At 37.7% G+C, this 22,855-nt stretch overlaps 1 protein-coding gene across 1 annotated transcript in view; it reads right to left on the bottom strand.

The window, feature by feature from the left end:
* The window catches only part of UNC13C (unc-13 homolog C), a 774,694-nt gene that overhangs the window by 314,048 nt on the left and 437,791 nt on the right, over nucleotides 1-22,855 (bottom strand). Inside the window, exon 14 of the mRNA XM_082444694.1 lies at nucleotides 20,820-20,983. Coding sequence (XP_082300820.1) covers nucleotides 20,820-20,983 — 164 coding nt within the window. The remainder of the gene's footprint in view (nucleotides 1-20,819; nucleotides 20,984-22,855) is intronic.

Genomic DNA, 22,855 nt, shown 5'->3' with positions numbered 1-22,855 from the left:
CATTGTCATCACGAAAGAGGGGCTCAAATATTTAAGGATCACTTCTCCTTTTGCCCAAAGCATCATAGCTTTTCACAGATGCTATGGATTGCTCGAACTCAATTACGGAGGTTTTGAGTATCAGGGCACTGGTGAGGGACAGGAAAGTAATGAAATAAGTAGGGTTTAGAGAAATGATGGAAGTTGAAGAGCAAGTAAGGATGGGACCCTCAGGCTGCCTATCAGCTTTCTCTGAAACCTCTCCTCATCTGTGCCTGGATTGGTCCCTCCATGTCTATGCCCTTACAGCACCCATGCATGCCCCCATTATACTGTCTTCTTATTATGCAATTTATAGGTTCGGCCACCAAAAAGGTTCATTCGAATTTTTCTGTAACATCTTACAGAAAAACCCGAATGAATTTTTTTGCCAACCCAATATTCTTCCTCTTCTCCCCAGATTAGGAGCTCACTGGGGACAAGAGCTTCTTTTATTGCCATATTCGCACTGTGCTGTGTAAGTCCTTGTACTTATATCCTCAGATAGTGTCTATCAAATAAATGAATTACATCTTCTGGAATGTGGGGTCCATAAGAGCTTGGACCTTAACTTCTTGCTTGCTGACGTACTCTCAGTGCCTTTAAAATTTCCTGGCATATGGTAGGTGCTCGATAAATATTTCTTAAAGGAATCAATAATTCAATTAAGCAACACTCTCCTTAGAAAGCAGGCTCATAGGAGACCCTCAAGATGGCGAAGGACTAAGATGCGGAGATCACCTTCCTCCCCACAAATACATCAGAAATACATCTACATGTGGAACAACTCCTACAGAACACCTACTGAACGCTGGCAGAAGACCTCACACCTCCCAAAAGGCAAGAAACTCCCCACGTACCTGGGAAGGGCAAAAGAAAAAACAGAGACAAAAGAATAGGGACGGGACCTGCACCAGTGGGAGGGGGCAAAGGTTTCCACACACTAGGAAGCCCCTTCACGGGTGGAGACTGCGGGTGGCGGAGGGGGGAAGCTTCGGGGCCATGGAGGAGAGCGCAGCCACATGGGTGCGGAGGGCAAAGCGGAGAGATTCCCGCACAGAGGATCGGGGCTGACCAGCACTCACTAGCCCAAGAGGCTTGTCTGCTCAGCCGCCGGGGCGGGCGGGGGCTGGGAGCTGAGGCTCGGGCTTTGGAGGTCGGATCGCAGGGAGAGGACTGGGGTTGGCGGCGTGAGCACAGCCTGAAGGGGCTAGTGCACCATGGCTAGCCAGGAGGGAGTCCGGGAAAAAGTCTGGACCTGCCAAAGAGTCAAGAGACTTTTTCTTCCCTCTTTGTTTCCTGGTGTGCGAGGAGAGGGGATTAAGAGCGCCGCTTAAAGGAGCTCTAGAGACTAGTGCGAGCCGCGTCTATCAGCGCGGACCCCAGAAACGGGCATGGGACGCTAAGGCTGCTGCTGCAGCCACCAAGAAGCCTGTGTGCAAGCACAGGTCACTATCCACACCTCCCCTCCTGGGAGCCTATGCAGCCCGCCACTGCCAGGGTCCCGTGATCCAGGGACAACTTCCCTGGGAGAATGCATGGCACGCCTCAGGCTGTTGCAACATCACGCAGGCCTCTGCCGCCGCAGGCTCGCCCCGAACTCCATACCCTTCCCTCCCCCCGGCCTGAGTGAGCCAGAGCCCCCGAATCAGCTGCTCCTTTAACCTTGTCCTGTCTGAGCAAAGAAAAGATGCCCTCAGGCAAGCTACACACAGAGGCAGGGCCAAATCCAAAGTTGAACCCCTGGAGCTGTGCTAACAAAGAAGGGAAAGGGAAATTTCTCCCAGTAGCCTCAGGAGCAGCAGATTAAAGCTCCACAATCAACTTGATGTACCTGCATCTGTGGAATACCTGAATACACAACGAATCATCGCAAACTGAGGAGGTGAACTTTGGGAGCAAAGATATATTATTTTTTCCCCTTTTTCTCTTTTTGTGAGTGTGTATGTGTATGCTTCTGAGTGTAATTTTGTCTGTATAGCCTTGCCTTTACCATTTGTCCTAGGGTTCTGTCCGTCTGTTTTTGTTTTTGCTTTTTTTTACTTTTAAAAATTTTTATCTTAATAATTACTTTTTATTTTAATAACTTAATTTTATTCTATTTTACTTTATTTTATTTTATTTTATCTTCTTTCTTTCTTTCTATTTTTTTCTCCCTTATATTCTGAGCCGTGTGGATGAAAGGCTCTTGGTGCTCCAGCCAGGCGTCAGGGCTGTGCCTCTGAGGTGGGAGAGCCAACAACAGGACACTGGTCCACAAGAGACCTCCCAGCTCCATGTAATATCAAATGGCGAAAATCTCCCAGAGATCTCCATCTCAAAGCCAAGACCCAGCTTCACTCAACAACCAGCAAGCTACAGTGCTGGACACCCTATGCCACACAACTAGCAAGACAGGAACACAGCACCATCCACTAGCAGAGAGGCTGCCTAAAATCATAATAAGGCCAGAGACATCCCAAAACACACCACCAGAGGTGGACCTGCCCACCAGAAAGACAAGATCCAGCCTCATCCATCAGAACACAGGCACTAGTCCCCTCCACCAGGAAGCCTACATAATGAAGGAGAAAGGTAAAAACCCACCAGACCTAACAAATGAAGATTAAACAGGCAGTCTACCTGAAAAAGAATTCAGAATAATGATAGTAAAGATGATCCAAAATCTTGGAAATAGAATAGAGAAAATACAAGAAACGTTTAACAAGGACCTAGAAGAACTAAAGAGCAAACAAACAATGATGAACAACACAATAAATGAAATTTAAAATTCTTTAGAAGGGATCAACAGCAGAATAACTGAGGCAGAAGAACAGATAAGTAACCTGGAAGATAATATAGTGGAAATAACTACTGCAGAGCAGAAAAAAGAAAAAAGAATGAAAAGAATTGAGGACAGTCTCAGAGACCTCTGGGACAACATTAAACGCACCAACATTCAAATTATACGGGTCCCAGAAGAAGAAGAGAAAAAGAAAGGGACTGAGAAAATATTTGAAGAGATTATAGTTGAAAACTTCCCTAATATGGGAAAGGAAATAGTTAATCAAGACCAGGAAGCACAGAGAGTCCCAGACAGGATAAATCCAAGGAGAAACATGCCAAGACACATATTAATCAAACTATCAAAAATTAAATACAAAGAACAAATATTAAAAGCAGCGAGGGAAAAACAACAAATAACACACAAGGGAATCCCCACAGGTTAACAGCTGATCTTTCAGCAGAAACTCTGCAAGCCAGAAGGGAGTGGCAGGACACATTTAAAGTGATGAAGGAGAAAAACCTACAACCAAGATTACTCCATCCAGCAAGGATCTCATTCAGATTTGATGTAGAAATTAAAACCTTTACAGACAAGCAAATGCTAAGAGAATTCAGCACCACCAAACCAGCTTTACAACAAATGCTAAAGGAACTTCTCTAGGCAGGAAACACAAGAGAGGGAAAAGACCTACAAAAATAACCCAAAACAATTAAGAAAATGGTAATAGGAACATACATATTGATAATTATCTTAAATGTAAATGGATTAAATGCTCCAACCAAAAGACATAGACTGGCTGAATGGATACAAAAACAAGACCTGTATATATATCCTGTCTACAAGAGACACACTTCAGACGTAGGGACACATACAGACTGAAAGTGAGGGGATGGAAAAAGATATTCCATGCAAATGGAAATCAAAAGAAAGCTGGAGTAGCAATTCTCATATCAGACAAAATAGACTTTAAAATAAAGACTATTACAAGAGACAAAGAAGGACACTACATAATGATCAAGGGATTGATCCGAGAAGAAGATATAACAATTGTAAATATTTATGCACCCAACATAGAAGCACCTCAATACATAAGGCAAATACTAACAGCCATAAAAGGGGAAATCGACAGTAACACAGTCATAGTAGGGGATTTTAACACCCCACTTTCACCAAAGGAGAGATCATACTAAATGAAAATAAATAAGGAAATACAAGCTTTAAATGATACATTAAACAAGATGGACTTAATTGATATTTATAGGACATTCCATCCAAAAACAACAGAATACATATTCTTCTCAAGTGCTCATGGAACATTCTCCAGAATAGACCATATCTTGGGTCACAAATCCAGCCTTGGTAAATTTAAGAAAACTGAAATCATATCAAGCATCTTTTCCAACCAGAACGCTATGAGACTAGATATCAATTACAGGAAAAAATCTGTAAAAAATACAAGCACATGGAGGCTAAACAATACACTACTTAATTACCAAGAGATCACTGAAGAAATCAAAGAGGAAATTAAAAAATACCTAGAAACAAATGACAATGAAAACATGAAGACCCAAAACCTATGGGATGCAGCAAAAGCAGTTCTAAGAGGGAAGTTGATAGCAATACAATCCTCTCTTAAGAAACAAGAAACATCTCAAATAAACAACCTAACCTTACACCTAAAGCAATTAGAGAGGGAAGAAAAAAAAAAAAACCTCAAAGTTAGCAGAAGGAAACAAATCATAAAGATCAGATCAGAAATAAATGAAAAAGAAATGAAGGAAATTATAGCAAAGATCAATAAAACTAAAAGCTTGTTCTTTGAGAATATAAACAAAATTGATAAACCATTAGCCAGACTCATCAAGAAAAAAAAGAGAGAAGACTCAATAGAATTAGAAATGAAAAAAGAGAAGTAACAACTGACACTGCAGAAATAAAAACGATCATGAGAGATTAATACAAGCAACTCTATGCCTGTAAAATGGACAACCTGGAAGAAATGGACAAATTCTTAGAAATGCACAAACTTCCGAGACTGAACCAGGAAGAAATAGAAAATATGAACAGACCAATCACAAGCACTGAAATTGAAACTGTGATTAAAATCTTCCAACAAACAAAAGCCCAGGACCACATGGCTTCAGAGGAGAATTCTATCAAACATTTAGAGAAGAGCTAACACCTATCCTTCTCAAACTCTTCCAAAATATACCAGAGGGAGGAACACTCCCAAATTCATTCTATGAGGCCACCATCACCCTGATACCAAAACCAGACAAAGATGTCACAAAGAAAGAAAACTACAGGCCAATATCACTGATGAACATAGATGCAAAATCCTCAACAAAATACTAGCAAACAGAATCCAACAGCACATTGAAAGGATCACACACCATGATCAAGTGGGGTTTATCCCAGGAATGCAAGGATTCTTCAATATATGCAAATCAATCAACGTGATACACCATATTAACAAATTGAAGGAGAGAAACCATATGATCATCTCAATAGATGCAGAGAAAGCTTTCGACAAAATTCAACACCCATTTATGATAAAAAAAACCTGCAGAAAGTAGGCACAGAGGGAACTTTCCTCAACATAATAAAGGCCATATATGACAAACCCACAGCCAACATCATTCTCAATGATGAAAAACGGAAACCATTTCCACTAAGATCAGGAACAAGACAAGGTTGCCCACTCTCACCACTATTATTCAATATAGTTTTGGAAGTTTTATTCACAGCAATCAGAGAAGAAAAAGAAATAAAAGGAATCCAAATCGGAAAAGAAGTAAAGCTGTCACAGTTTGCAGATGACATGATACTATACATAGAGAATCCTAAAGATGCTACCAGAAAACTACTAGAGCTAATCAATGAATTTGGTAAAGTAGCAGGATACAAAATTAATGCACAGAAATCTCTAGCATTCCTATATACTAATGATGAAAAATCTGAAGGTGAAATTAAGAAAACACTCCCATTTACCACTTTAACAAAAAGAATAAAATATCTAGGAATAAACCTACCTAAGGAGACAAAAGACCTGTATGCAGAAAATTATAAGACACTGATGAAAGAACTTAAAGATGATACAAACAGATGGAGAGATATACCATGTTCTTGGATTGGAAGAATCAACATTGTGGAAATGACTCTACTACCCAAAGCAATCTACAGATTCAATGCAATCCTTATCAAACTAGCACTGGCATTTTTCACAGAACTAGAACAAAAAATTTCACAATTTGTATGGAAACGCAAAAGATCCCAAATAGCCAAAGCAATCTTGAGAAAGAAAAACGGAGCTGGAGGAATCAGGCTCCCTGACTTCAGACTATACTACAAAGCTACAGTAATCAAGACAGTATGGTACTGGCATAAAAACAGAAATATAGATCAATGGAACAGGATAGAAAGCCCAGATATAAACCCACGCACATTTGGTCACCTTACCTTTGATAAAGGAGGCAAGAATATAGAGTGGAGAAAAGACAGCCTCTTCAATAAGTGGTGCTGGGGAAACTGGGCAGGTACATGTAAAAGTATGATATTAGAATACTCCCTAACACCATACACAAAAATAAACTCAAAATGGATCAAAGACCTAAATGTAAGACCAGACACTATAAATGTCTTAGAGGAAAACATAGGAAGAACACTCTTTGACATAAGTCACAGCAAGATCTTTTTTGACCCACCTCCTAGAGTAATGGAAATAAAAACAAAAATAAAGAAATGGGACCTAATGAAACTTAAAAGCTTTTGCACAGCAAAGGAAACCATAAACAAGACCAAAAGACAACCCTCAGAATGGGAGAAAATATTTGCAAATGAAGCAACTGACAAAGGATTAATCTCCAAAATTTACAAGCAGCTCATGCAACTCAATAACAAAAAAACAAACAACCCAATCCAGAAATGGGCAGAAGACCTAAATAGACATTTCTCCAAAGAAGATATACAGATTGCCAACAAACACATGAAAGAATGCTCAATATCATTAATCATTAGAGAAATGCAAATCAAAACTACAATGAGATATCATCTCACACTGGTCAGAAAGGCCATCATCAAAAAATCTACAAACAATAAATGCTGGAGAGGGTGTGGAGAAAAGGGAACCCTCTTGCACTGTTGGTGGGAATGTAAATTGATACAGACACTATGGAGAACAGTATCGAGGTTCCTTAAAAAACTAAAAATACAACTACCATATGACCCAGCAATCCCACTACTGGGCATGTACCCTGAGAAAACCATAATTCAAAAAGAGTCATGTACCAAAATGTTCACTGCAGCTCTATTTATAATAGCCAGGACATGGAAGCATCCTAAGTGTCCAACAACAGATGAATGGATAAAGAAGATGTGGCACATCTTCTATACACAATGGAATATTACTCAGCCATAAAATGGAACAAAATTGAGTTATTTGTAGTGAGGTGGTTGGACCTAGAGTCTGTCATACAGAGTGAAGTAAGTCAGAAAGAGAAAAACAAATACCATATGCTAACACATATATATGGAATCTAAGAAGAAAAAAAAAAGGTCATGAGGAACCTAGGGGCAAGACAGGAATAAAGACACAGACCTACTAGAGAATGGACTTGAGGATATGGGGAGAGGGAAGGTAAGCTGTGACAAAGTGAGAGAGTGGCATGGACATATATACACTACCAAATGTAAAATAGATAGCTAGTGCGAAGCAGCTGCATAGCACAGGGAGATCAGCTTGGTGCTTTGTGACCACCTAGAGGGGTGGGATAGGGAGGGTGGGAGTGAGGGAGATGCAAGAGGGAAGAGATATGGTAACATATGTATATGTATAACTGATTCACTTTGTTATAAAGCAGAAACTAACACACAATTGTAAAGCAATTTTACTCCAATAAAGATGTTAAAAAAAAAATGGATTAAAGACCTAAATGTAAGGCCAGACACTATGAAACTCTTCGAGGAAAACATAGGCAGAACACTCTATGACATAAATCAAAGCAAGATCCTTTATGATCCACCTCCTAGAGAAATGGAAATAAAAACAAAGATAAACAAATGGGACCTAATGAAACTTAGAAGCTTTTGCACAGCAAATTAAAGGGGACGCGCTGACAACCCTCAGAATGGGAGAAAATGTTTGCAGATGAAGCAACTGACAAAGGATTAATCTCCAAAATTTACAAGCAGTTCATGCAGCTCAATATCAAAAAAAACAAACAACCCAATCAGGGGCTATTCAGAAAGAAACTCTCACCATTTTATGGCATCATTTTTTTTTAGGCAGCAACACTATCCTTGGCAAAAAAAAAAAAAAAAAGTCTTTTTCTTTTGTGTGTGTTTTTATTCCTTTCAGTGAGTGCATAACATTTACAAAAATACACACCAGCAGCAGTCATTACTAAGGGCTATTAATTCTGTACCTAGGCAAACACTCTGCCACCAATAAAGGCTAACGAATATGATGCAAATGACCGAACCAATACATACTGCTTAACATAAACTAGCTTATCCTTCAAATGAAGGGCAGAAGACCTGGATGGACCTTTCTCCAAAGAAGATATACAGATTGCCAACAAACACATGAAAGGATGCTCAACAGTGCTAATGGCTTGAGAGAGATGCAAATCGAGACTACAGTGAGGTATCACCTCACACCATTCAGAATGCCCATCCTCAGAATATCTACAGACAATGAATCCTGGAGAGGGTGTGGAGAAAGGGGAAACCTCTTGCACTGTTGGTGGGAATGTGAATTGGTACGGCCACTGTTGAGAGCAGTGTGGAGGTTCCTTGGAAAACTAGAGGTAGAGCTACCATGAAACCTAGCAGTCCCACTGCTGGGCATGTATCTTGAGAAAACCATAATTCAAAAAGAGTCTTGTATCACAATGTTCATTGCAGCTCTATTTACAATAGCCAGGACATGGAAGCAACCTAAGTGTCCATCAACAGATGAATGGATAAAGAAGATGTGGCACATATATACAATGGAATATTACTTAGCCATAAAAGGAAACGAAATTGAGTTATTTGTAGTGAGGTGGATGGACCTAGAGTCTGTTATACAGAGTGAAGTAAGTAGTCAGAAAGAGAAAAACAAATACCGTATGCTAACACATATATATGGAATCTAAAAAAAAAACAAAAATTTCTGAAGAACCTAGGGGCAGAACAGGAATAAAGACACAGACATAGATAATGGACTTGAGGACACAGGGAGGGGGAAGGTTAAGCTGGGACAAAGTGAGAAAGTGGCATGGACATATATACACTACCAAATGTAAAATAGATAGCTAGTGGGAAGCAGCTGCCTAGCACAGGGAGATCAGCTCGGTGCTTTGTGTCCACCTAGATGGCTGGGATAGGGAGGGTGGGAGGGAGACAAAAGAGAGAGGAGATATGGGGGTATATGTATAGGTATAGCTGATTCACTTTGTTATAAGGCAGAAACTAACACACAACTGTAAAGCAATTATACTCCAATAAAGATGTTACAGAAAAAAAAAAAAAGAAAGAAAGCAGGCTCATAGCTCTAAACGGGTACAATGACTAGTGGTTTTAAAGTAAAGTGTATCTCAACAGTTCTGGTTCAAATGTGAATTAGATAAAGATGACCAGTGCCAAAGTATGTGGTTGTTTGTTAAGCATTCCAATGTAAAAAACAATGACCTAATGCTTTTCTCTTATTTGGTATTATAGAGGCATGACAATAGTCTAACAGAATCTCAAATTTTGTGAGACATCTTGGGCTTCATTTTAAAATAAATGAAAGACTTGTTAAACACTCAGTTAAAATGTATTTGCTTGACAGAAATCACCTCTAGAGGACGATTTAATCCTTAGTGCTTGACATGAAATTCCCTTGATTGTGTTCAGGGGTGAACAGGTGGTCTGTCAGAATATTAAGAACATATATATTTGCATAAACAGATGAAAAGCATCTAAATCTCTCAGAAGTCTCATGATGTAAACAGGTTTTTTGCCCGACCTCATGCTAAACATGTGGAAGAGCGTGCTCCTCTGAAAAAGGGGACAGACTCTCATTCTTACTGTCACAAATTGGAAAATTGCTTTTATGTTAGATGGATGGTTGAATTTACCATGTGGGAACAGATCCTCCAGGTCCATGATCAATCACTTGTCCAAACAGGAAAATTGTAATCCCTTTCCTCCAAAACATGAACGCGCCAAAACAAAAGAGAGATTTTTATGGAACAAATAGGACTAATACATTGTGCCCTCATAGCAAATGTTCTCTGGTAAAAAGGAAAAAACATTTACAGTAAGCAGGAGGTACCTTGGAGTACTGGAAGGTTTGGTATTCATGTTCAGGTTATTTACCAGCAGAATAGATTCAGACTCCTGCTTATGAGGAGAAATACACAAAAGGAAAATTTAATAATGTACATCCAGACTCTATGACTTAATACATACATCCCCTTTATTTATTTGTGCTCCAAATCCATCTTCAAAGAAATGGGAGTATGCTTGAAAGAAACCAAGCAATCTCTAATAAAGGAGCAAGGTTATGAAGTTACCTGGGGATCTGGCTAAGCATCAAGGGACTTTAAATATCAAAAGAAACTGTGATTTGATTCCTTTTTCTGATCCAACGTTGTCTAGGGAAGTCCAAAGAATTAAAAGTTTTGTCCTTTCCCAAACTTTTAAGTATCCTTACTATATAGAGGGGACATTTGTTTTTTCCTTGAAGCTGAGTTTCTTAATTTTGTGTTTTTAAAAATAAGAGGGGATACTTCTGAGATAGGCTTGATATATCTATAGGTCTGATTTATTGTTTGGTTGGTTTTCTCGTTATGTTTCTTGATCCCCTCCAGCAAGGTTTCAAAACAACAGCAAATTACCGATTCAATAGGCAACGAGTTTAAATTCAAAGATAAGTTGGTTATTCATCAAGTCTTTTTTGTTGTGGCTGCATTATTCATTGGCCAACAATAGTTTAGGACTCAAGTTACAAACGTATCATGTGGAAAATGCTATCAAAATCATCTCTGAAAGTTATGTTTCAAAACCTGACAAAAGAATGCCAGTACTCTGAAATTTCTCCAGATTACAAGAAATGAGCATTCAATACAGTACGCTCTAAAACACTTAAATGCAACATAATTGGTAGAATAGATACCTACGCCAGCTTAATTAAACATTCAAGTTCCACTTTGCTTGTTTTTGGCAACTGCAAATTTCTGACATGAAGAGATATGCCAGGAGAGGTTAATAAATGTAATTCTGATAAACAATTTCTGCTTCTCATACATTCAATTACAAATATGTTCTGCTTTTCTATCATGCACCCAGAACTTCTTACAAAGCACTAATAAAAGATGTGTAACTCCTTGATTCAAGATTTCAATTTGTAAATCTTTGAATAGAATTCAAGTGCCCCTCTAAGGGACTCCAGCCTCTTTATCTCTCTTAAGCATGATTATATTGATATATATACAATTATGATAGCTTACTGATATAAAATGAGTACATATGTATTTTCCTATTAAAATAATTAATTTTAGCAACTAATGATCACTAATGAATAGTAAATGAAAAGATTATATATATGTTGGTAACAAATTTCTTTAGGAGTTATCAGATTGTCAAACAATAGGATTTAAAAAAAAAAAAATTCCGCTGAGATGATAATTTTTGTGCCATAAAAGCAAAATTGCACTGGACAAAATTAAATAGGAAAGCAACATTTTATTCAAGGCTATGCAATAGGGAAGAGAAACCAGAACTTAGTCTGAACTCAACTTCACTGAAATAAAAAATGAGAAAGTTTTTAAGAGCTGAGGTGGATTGATGGAGGGGAGAGTTTCTAAGAGTTGGAGTGGGGGAAATCCCAGTCATGTGTGTTTGCTAATTGGCCTTACCCAAAGCAACAGTAAACTTTCTCTCACCCTCATGACAGGAGGTAGCCTTACAACTTGGAGTAAGGCAGCTACCCAAGTTAGGCTCCTACGCTCCCACAGAGACTGAGAAACAAGGACTATCTTCCTTGATGAGGACATTTGAAAGGGATGTCTCCCAGGTCCTTGAGAAAGCTGGTCCTGGGCTGAAAAACTGGCAAGAGGCTTTAAAAATTTTTATATCTCAAAAGGACAGAGAAAAAATATAGTAAGTTTTCTAAAATAAATGCTCTGAGGAAAGGGAAGGTAGGGCCCTCTGAGGTTAGACTTTCTGGATTCTCCAAGGGCCAAGGTGAGGGGGAGGCCTGGGGCCTAGAGGCAGAAAGAAGCCTGTCTAAAGTTTTGTCAAGCTGAGGGAAATGTCAAGGCCATCTTGATGAGTACTCAGTGCTAAAAGAAACATTTAATAAATAAAAATATCAATATCAAATCAAATGTGTAACCAGCAGTAGAGGTAATGTGCCACATTTTGTTACTGTCAAAGTGCAATTGTCAATTTATCCCATGAAAAGCAGGCATTCTTTTTCCTTATGTTTATCTACCTTGCTCTCACTCTTTAGACAAGCAGTTGGCAATCTAAAGTCCACAGCCAAATTCAGCCCATGGATTTTGTTTTTAAAACAGAGTTTTATCAGAGCAAAGCCATGCTATTTTGTTTACTTAGTATCTACAGCTGCTTATGCACTAGGAATGTAGAATTGAGTGGCTGTGACAGACACCATAGGACCCACAAAGCTGAAAATACTTACTCTCTGGCCTTTACAAAAAAAAAAAAAATGCCGACCTCTGCTTCAGACAATTTTCAGTGTGAGCAGGGGTTTTGTCCCACTGTCTTATAAGTATGATGGGATCTAAATTCACCTGCAAGTCACTGGATACCAAAAAAGTAACCAAAATTATTTTTTATTGTTATTGTTTACTTAAGTTGAAGGATCTATGATTCTTCTCTTTTAAACTACCATACATTTACCATTTTTTTCTGTATTAACATGGTTGTGCTTCTCAGAATATCAGAAACATGGCGATGAAGAAATCTGACATCAGCTCACAGAGATATTTTGGAATAAATTTAACTTGATCCTTTCTTTTACTGGGATTCTTTCCAGAAGATTTTTTGGTTTTTGTGGGTTTTTTTTAAACATACTTCCCTTGGCAGTACAGTTCATTTATTTTAAACTATTAAATCATAGTTACATTTTAATTGTAATCAAATTTTATACTAGTTGCTATGATGAGTTCTTACAGCCATTGACATGGGACAGAGCAGAGAGCAGTCACAGATTTCATCATGGCTGCCCAGTTTCAAAATAGGTTGCCTCAAAAGGAATGAGCTCCCAGAGATCAGATGAAGATGGTGGAGGAGTAGGATATGGAGCTCACCTTCTCCCACAAATACATCAAAAATACATCTACATGTGGAACCGTTCTCACAGAACATCTACTGAACGCTGGCAGAAGACCTCAGACGCCCAAAAGGGCAAGAAAATCTCCACATAACTGCGTAGGACAAAAGAAAAAAGGAAAAAAAAAAGAGAGAGAGAAAGGAATCAGGACGGGACCTGCACCCCAGAGAGCAAGCCGTGAAAGAGGGAAGGTTTGCGTACCCTGGGAAGTCCCCTCACTTGCAGGGCAATCAGCCAGGACGGAGGGGGAGCTTTGGAGCCTCAGAGGAGAGCACAGTAACTGGTTTATGGAGGGCAAAGCAGAGAGAGACCTGCACAGATGGTAGGTGCCGCTGCCCTGCACTCCCCAGCCTGAGATGCTCATCTGCTGGGGCTGGCAGGGTCTGGGTGCTCAGGCTTGGGTTTTGGAGGTCAGGCCCCGTGAGAGGACTGGGGTTGGCTTTGTGGAGACACCTTGAGGGGGCTAGGGTGTGGTGTGACACAACTGAGGGAGTATGGGAAGAAGTCTGGGCCTGCCAGAGAGGCAAGGCACCATTGTCTGGGGGCACATGAGGAGAGGGGTAGGACCAAAATAGGAGCTTCCTTCTCTGGGAGAGTGCTCTCAGGTGGCAGGGCACTGCCTACACGAGCTCCAGGGGCAAGCGTGAGACACGGCTGCCATTTCAGACTCCAGAAGTGGGCGCAGACCACAGCTGCTGCCGAGGATCCCATGACTGGGCACCAACCACTGCCCACACCTTCCCGGGAGTGCACACAGGCCATGCACCTGCACACCCCCTATCAAGGGGATAACGACCAGCACACACTGAGGAAAGAGATGGCAAGCATCCAAACCAAAAACAGCCCCTATGCCAAAAAATATTAAATCCACACAAGCTATGCAGTGATGCTCCCACAGATAAATAGCCCTCCAAGACTACAGTAGATAATTGCTTCTCTTAAACTCACAGAGTAAGAGAAATATAAGCAAAATGAAGAAGCAGAGGAATGATTCCCAGTTAAAAGACCAAGAGAATTCCCCTGAAAGAGCAAACAATGAAACAGAATTCTTCAGTCTAATAGACACAGAGTTCAAAAAGGAAGTAATGCAATAAAGATGTTTAAAAAAAAAAAAAGGAAGTAATGAAAATACTGAAGGAATTAAGAAAGGCTATTGACAGAAATGCAGATTGCTGTAAAAAGGAACTAGAAACTATAAAGAGGAGCCAAGAAAAATTAGAAAATTCATTTGCCAAGATGAAAGCTGAGCTAAAGGCAATGAATAGCAGAATGAATAATGCAGAAGAAGAAATAAATGATCTGGAAGATAAAATAATGAAAATTAGCCAATCAAAACAGCAGATTGAAAACCAAATTTAAAAAAATGAAAGCAATATAGGAGACCTATGGGATAATATAAAGCATGCCAATCTATGAATAATAGGGATTCCAGAAGGAGAAGAAAGAGAAAAAGGGATTGAAAATGTATTTGAAGAAATTATGGCTGAAAACTTCCCAAATCTAAAGAAGGAAACAGGTATCCAGATATAGTAAGCATAGAGGGTCCCAAACAAGATGAACACAAACAGACCTATACCAAGACATATTATAATAAAAATGACAAAGTTAAAGATAAAGAGAGGATTCCAAAGGCAGCAAGATAAAAACAAAGTGTTAATTACAAGGGAACCCCCATAAGGCTATCAGCTGATTTTGCTACAGAAACTCTACAGGCTAGAAGGGAGTGGCAAAATATACTCAAAGTCTTGAAAGAGAAAAATCTGCAACCTAGAATACTATACCAAGCAAGATTATCATTTAAAATAGGAGAAATAAAGAATTTCTCAGACAAGCAAAAACTAAAAAAATACAGGAATACTAAACCTACCTTAAAAGAAATGTTGAAAGTTCTTCTCTAAATAGGAAAGAAACAAGCAGATATAGGAAGGAGGAAATCACAATTGGAAAGTAAATCACTTTAATTAGCCAGTATACAGATGATTAAAAAAAAAAAAAAAAAACTACTGTGAAAGTAATGATAAACACATGGAACAGCAAAAGGATAAACATGAAGATGTAAAAAAGAACATCAAAATCATAAAATGTGTGGAAGGAGAGTAATAAAATGGAAAATGTAGATTATTTTTTTTTTAAGAATGTGCATGTAGACTCTTTTTTTTAGAATGTGTTTGAGCCTATATGACTATCAGTCTAAAGCAAGCAGATATAGAAAGGGGTTAACATACTTGAAAAACAGGGCAACCACAAATCAAAAACATAAAATAGATTCACAAAACCCCGAAAGAACACAAGCATAAAATAAAAGGAAATCATCAAACCACAGAAAGAAAAACAATGGAACAAAGAAGAAACACAGAATCAACTGGAAAACAAGGTTTAAAATGGCAATAAATACATATGTATCAATAATTATCTTAAATGTCAATGGGCTGAATGCTCCAATTAAAAGATATAGAGTGGCAGACTGGATAAAAAAACAAGAGCCTACAATATGCTGCCTATAAGAGACCCACCTTAGAGCAAATGACACACATAGATTGAAAGTGAGGGGATGGAAAAAGATATTTCATGCAAATGGAAATGACAAGAAAGCAGGAATTGCAATATTCATATCAGACTTTAAAACAAAGGCCATAAAGAAAGATAAAGAAGGACACTATATAATGGTAAAAGGATCAATACAAGAAGAAGATTTTACACTCATCAATGTACATACACCTAATATAGGAGCACCGAGATACATAAAACAAATACTAACAGACATAAAGGGAGAAATTGATGGGAATACAACAATAGTAGGAGATGTTAACACCCCACTCACATCAATGGACAGATCTAGACAGAAAATCAATGAGGCAACAGGATCCTAAATGATACAATAGAACAGTTAGTCTTAATTGATATTTTCAGGACATCACATTAAAAAAAAATACATATTCTTTTCAAGGGCACATGGAACATTCTCTAGGATTAACCACATACTAGGGCACAAAACTAACCTCAAAAAATTTAAGAGTATAGAAATTATTTCAAGCATCTTCCCTGACCACAATGGCCTGAAACTAGAAATCAACCATGGGAAAAGAAATGAGAAAAAAACGATTACATAGAGACTAAACAACATGCTACTAAAAAGCAGTGGGTCAACTAGGAAATCAAAAAGGAAATTAAAAAATACCTTGAGACAAATGACAATGAAAACACAACTATACAAAATCTATGGGATGCAGCCAAAGCAGTTTTTAGAGGGAAGTCCATAGTGATACATGTCTTCCTCAAAAAACAACAAAAATCTCAAACAAGCTAACCTACCATCTAAAAGAATTAGAAAAAAAAGAACAGACAAAACCTAATGTCATCAGAAGGAAGAAAATAATAAAAATCAGGGTAGAAATAAATAAAATAGGGATTTAAAAAAATAGGAAAAAATCAATTAAACCAAGAGTTTGTTCTTTGAAATGGTAAAAAAAATTGACAAATCTCTGGCTAGGATAATCAAGAAGACAAGAGACAGAACCCAGAGAAACAAAATAAGAAATGAAAAGGAGAAATCTCAACCGATACTGCAGAAATACAAAAAATCGTAAGAGAATACTATGATCAATTATATGCCAATAAATTTGACAACCTAGAAGAAATGTACAACTTCCTAGAAACATACAGCCCACCAAAACTGAATCAAGAAGAAATAGATAATCTGAACAAACCGATCACTAGAAGTAAATTAGAATCTGTAATTAAAACAAAACAAAACAAAAAACAAAAAAAACTCCCTACAAACAAAAGTCCAGGACTAGATGGCTTCACAGGAGAATTCTACCACACATACAAAGAACTTATTCCAATCCTCCTTAAACTCTTCCAAAAGATTGAAGAGGAGGGGCCACTCTGAAAGACATTTGATGAAGCCACCATCACACTGATACCAAAACCAGACAAAGATACCACTGAAAAAGAAAATTATAGGCCAATATCTTTGATGACTATAGATGCAAAAATTCTCAACAAAATATTAGCAAATCAAGTCCAACAACACATAAATAAGATCATACACCACGACCAAGTGCGATTCACCCCAAGTTCACAAGGATGGTTCAACATATGCAAATTAATCAATGTAATACACCACATTAGCAAAAGAAAAGTCAAAAACAACATCATCATCTCAATAGATGCAGAAAAAACATTTGACAAAATTCAATATCCATTTATGGTAAAAACTCTTACAAAAGTGGGTATAGATGGAACATATCTCAACATAATAAAAACTATTTATGACAAACCCACAACCAATATAACACTCAATGGTGAAAAGCTGAAAGCCATCCTGCTAAAATCTGGGACAAGCCAAGGATGCCCACTCTCACCACTTCTATTCAACGTAATATTGGAAGTCCTAGTCACAGCAGTCAGACAAGAAAAAGAAATAAATGGTATCCAAATTGGAAGGGAAGAAGTAAAACTGTCACTATATGCAGATGACATGATACTATATATAGAAAACCCTAAGGACTCCACACAAAAACTACTAGATCTAATATATGAATTCAGCAAAGTGGCAGGATACAAGATTAACATTCAGAAATCAGTTGCATTTTTTTTACACTAACAATGAAATATCAGAAAGGGAATGTAAAAAAAAAATACCTTTTAAAATCGCACCAAAAAAATAAAATGCCTAGGAATAAATCCTGACCAAGGAGGTGAAAGACTTATACGCTGAGAATATTAAAACATTAATAAAGGAAATAAAAGAGGATTCAAAGAAATGAAAAGATATCCCATGCACTTGGATTGGAAGAATTAATATTGTTAAAATGGCAATACTATCCAAAGCAATCTACAGATTTAATGTGATCCCTATCAAAATACCCATGATATTTTTCACAGGAGTAGAAAAAATAATCCAAAAATTTATGTGGAACTATAAAAGACCCAGAATTGCCAAAAGAAATCCTGAGGAAAAAAAACAAAGCAGGAGGCATAACTCTCCCAGACTTCAGACAATACTACAAAACTACAGTAATCAAAACAGTGTGGTATTGGTACAAAAACAGACATACGGATCAATGGGGGAAAAAAATGGAGAGCCCAGAAATAAACCCACACACCTATGACCAATTTGTCTTCAACAAAGGAGGCAAGAATATAAAATGGGAAAAAGACAGCCTCTTCAGCAATTGGTGCTGGGAAAGTTGGACAGATGCATGTAAATCAATGACGCTAGAACACACTCTCACACCATGCTCAAAAATAAACTCAAAATGGCTTAAAGACTTATTTAACATAAGACATGACATGATAAACTCCTATAAGAGAGCACAGGCAAAACATTCTCTGACATAAATCATATCATGTTTTCTTAGGTCAGTCTCCCAAGGCAATAAAAATAAAACCAGAAATAAACAAATGGGACCTAATCAAACTTACAAGCTATGCAGCAAAGGAAATCATACAAAAAAACAAAAAGACAACCTATGGAATGGAAGAAAATATTTGCAAATGATGCAATCAACAAGGGCTTAATCTCCAAAATACACAACTCATATTGTATGCAGCTCATACAACACAACAACAAAAAAACAAACAACCCAATTGAAAAATGGGCAGAAGACCTTTATAGACATTTCTCCAAAGATGACATACAGATGGCCAATAGGCACATGAAAAGATGCTCAGCATCACTAGTTATTAGAGAAATGCAAATCAAAGCTACAATGAGGTACCACCTCACACCAGTCAGAATGGCCATCATTAAAAAGTTTACAAATAACAAATGCTGGAGAGAGTATGGAGAAAAGGGAACATTCCTACACTGTTGGTGGGAATGTAAGTCGGTGCAGCCACTATGGAAAACAGTATGGAGGTTCCTCAGAAAACTAAAATTAGAACTACCATATGATCCAGCAATCCCACTCCTGGGCATATACCCAGACAAAACTACAATTCAAAAAGATACAAGCACCCTTATGTTCATAGCAGCACTGTTCACAATAGCCAAGACATGAAAACGACCTAAATGTCCACTGACAGATGAATGGATAAAGAAGATGTGGTATGTACACACAATGGAATACTAAAAAAGAATGAAATAATTCCATTTGCAGCAACATGGATATAACTAGAGATTATAATACTAAGTGAAGTCAGAAAGAGAAAGACAAATACCATATAATATCACTTATATGTGGAATCTAAAATATGGCACAAAAGAACCTACCTACAAAACAGAAACAGACTCACAGACATAGAGAACAGACTTGTGGTTGCCAAGGGGGAGTGGGAAAGGGAGAGGGGTCAACTGGGAGTTTGGGGTTAGTAGATGCCAACTATTACATTTAGAATGGATAAACAACAAGTTCCTACTGTATAGCACAGAGAACTACATCCAATCTCCTGGGATAAACCATAATGGAAAAGAAGATAAAAAAGAATGGATATATGTGTATAACTGAGTCACTTTGCTACACAGCAGAAATTAGCACAACATTGTAAATCAACTATATTTCAATTAAAAGAAAAAGGAGTGAGCTCCCTGTTACTGCAGGTGAGCAAACAAAGGGATGATAATAACTAGTGAGGGATGCACCAACAGGGTTTCCTGATTCAGAGGGAGGTTCAGTTGGGTGACCTCTAAGTTCCTCTTCATACCTAAGAATCTACAAGCCTTTGTTATTTAGCATTAGGACATTCTGCAACCTGAAAAAGCACACACTATCAGAAAATTTTAAAAAATCATTCTTACATATGATGTTCTAGAAATATGACTGTTGATTAAATTCTCTGAGCAATAAACCTTGAAGATTTTGGTCCAATATATATCCATCAAGTTGGCTGAAAATGATTGACTATCTGGGTCAGCATCTATTCTGTTCACATGAAAATATGATTTGATCTCTAATATGAAAGAATAGTCCTAATATATGTACACAGTTTACATATTATACATGGTTTATATCTGAACAGAATGCACTTATAAACTTAGACCAGGTTTCAAAAGATAAACTCTGGACAAGTAATCTAACCCCATTCTAAATCCTTACTGAAACTCCTCAGTAAGGGGTGTGTTTCTGTATGGCTCACTTCTACAGGATCACATTTACTGTAGTGTTCGGGTTCTATGGGTGGTCAATAAATCTTGGTTTCGCCAAATTAGCAGCACTGAGATAAACATAGGAAGGAAGGATATAGTCTAAAGTTACGGTCAACACCGTAGGGACTCTAGATGTGTCTCTGATGCTAACAGGCTTTGTAACCTTGGACGACTCACTTTAATCATCAGGCTTTAGTTTCTCAGATATCAAGTAAGGCATTGGTTCTCTAACTTCAGAGTGTATGAGAATCACGTGTTGGGCATATTAAAACAGATCGCTGGGCCTCACCTTTAGAGTTTCTGATTCAATAGGTCTGAAGTAAGGTAGAAATTTTACATTTCTAAGTTCCTAGATGCTGCTAATGCTGCTAGTCAAAGAACAGCACATGGGAATGGAATAAGAATTGGGAAGATGATGGTAGTGAGTTACCAAATCCTTAATACTTTATAGCTGTAATAGAGAAAGTAGCCAGCATCCAATCAATTACATCCAAAATGTAACTGTCTTTTTAATCAAAATTTCATTTGATTTAGAAGAAGGGAAACGAACACCCTTTTTATTCCCCCTTTGGATTTCAACAGCGATTCTGAACATGTAAATGTTCTATAATACTTACGTCATAGCTTGATAAATGGATTCAATCCCGTAACGCATGGCAAATTCATCGACTATTTCTTGGGAGGCATCATCAAAGAAAACCTTCCAGGCTTCATCCCCTTTGACCTCTGGGATTTTCACTCCACCATTAGATTTCACTTCAGTCAAGTAATGGAACAAATTCTAAAAGTAAGTGGTTTTCAAATGTTCAGTTTTCTCAGACTAGGCCAGATATATTTAACTGTAACTTTCATTAAATTATACTTATAATTGCATCTAATGTTTCATCAGCATCTATAAACAATAGAAATGTCTCAGATTTTCGTTCTAACGTACCTCATCTTTATGCAAGTTCTGATTTTATTTCTGTCTAAGTTTATACGGAATCAATGATTTAAATGTTTCAGATATACCAAATCATTTTAGAAGGAAGTAAATGTTTTCTCATGTAAACATTTCTACATGCTGGAACATCTTTTGCATTCATGGGCTCTGAGTAAATTATAAAGCTCTGGATGAATAATGTGTTTTGGCTATGTTAATACAGAATCTAGGTATGCAAATAATACTAAAGGACTTCGGCTGCAAAACGGTATGAGCCATGACAATGAATTCAGGCTGAAAATAAATATTTTTAGAATTTTGTAATGAAAAAACATCACTACAAAGAATTCCTTTTCGCTTCGAAGAAGTTTAGAAACTGCTGCATGGATGCAGCCTGGGTCACTGAAGGACCCTTTCTTGGATTTCATTTCTTTTTGTGTCTTGGACCAACAGAAAAGACTCTGAAAAGCAAAGCATGATGCTGTTCCTGTGATCCTAAATCTCTGCCCACATTTTAAGGTCAGTGTTGGCTCCCCATCCTGCCAGTTCAAGGGATTTATTGGTACTGGTCTAAAAACTGAACCACCTTTCTTGATGGATTATCACTGGCTAGACTGTAGTCAGGAAATTAAGGCTTGGTTCTATATCTAATGACTGTATAATGTGTAAATGACTTAAATATTGTTCCTCATTTCCTTCTTTAGCAAAATGGAGGTGAAAATAATTACATATATACATTTTCATAGATATATTTAGGAAAAATAATGTACAAAGAGCAAAGATTCTCCCAGCTATCTTTTTCTTTCTTAGGAAGGTACTTCCTCTGTACCCTTTGAACATGGGAAAAGGCATATTCCTCAGCTTCACTTCATATATTTTGATACATGGGATGTGTCATTTGCATCAGGGAAAAGCTCTGGTGACATGTCTAACTAAGCTCTCAGTTGCAAAGCATCCAATAATAAAAGCCCAAGATTATCTGTCTGTGCATTTACGCTGAGGCACAAACAGGAACTGATGAATCTGCCCTTTTGACTCAAATTGGGTGGTCTCTACCTCTCTCTAAGCCAACAGGCTCCTTCTTTTGGGTAGTATATTCTCTACTCTCCGTGGATGGAAAGCTACATTCTGATACCTGCCACCCAGATGTGTTTGTGTAAAGGGTAGTTAAAATGGAGGAGGCTTCAGTATGTATAAAGCCCTCTGTTGCACTCAGAAAAAGACAGACAAAATTACTGCTAATTACATTGGCTCCCCAAAGCCATTGCTACAACGTCAGAATTTTTATATTTAATAGACAATACTCCTAATTAAATCTTCAACAAACTCTGAACACTTACTCAGAATTCTCAAAAACTATCATGATTTGGATTCTCTCCTCCATTACTAAAGCACTATATATTTAAAATGCTTCCAAAATATCATGACTTATTTCTTCAATAAATGCTTTCTAATATTCTTCTTCCTTCCTGGAAGAACGGTAATTTAATTTGGTCTACTTGTTCATTATCATCTTATTGCCTCATTTATTAAAACCTGCCTCATACGTTTGTTCTAAATCCATTCAAAGACAACGAGCTCTCTCTTCACGGGGTAATACACAGGCTATGTGATACCCTAGCACATCACTTGCTATAGTATAGAGTAAGAACTTCGGGGACAATTTTACAAACCTAATTCAATTCTATTTTTAAAACAAATATTTTGTTGCATGATCCATAAACAATACAA

The sequence above is a fragment of the Balaenoptera physalus genome (genome assembly GCF_965194825.1).
Source record: "Balaenoptera physalus genome assembly, chromosome: 2".
Taxonomy (NCBI): Eukaryota; Metazoa; Chordata; class Mammalia; order Artiodactyla; family Balaenopteridae; genus Balaenoptera; species Balaenoptera physalus.
This window is presented reverse-complemented; position numbering and strand designations above follow the sequence as displayed.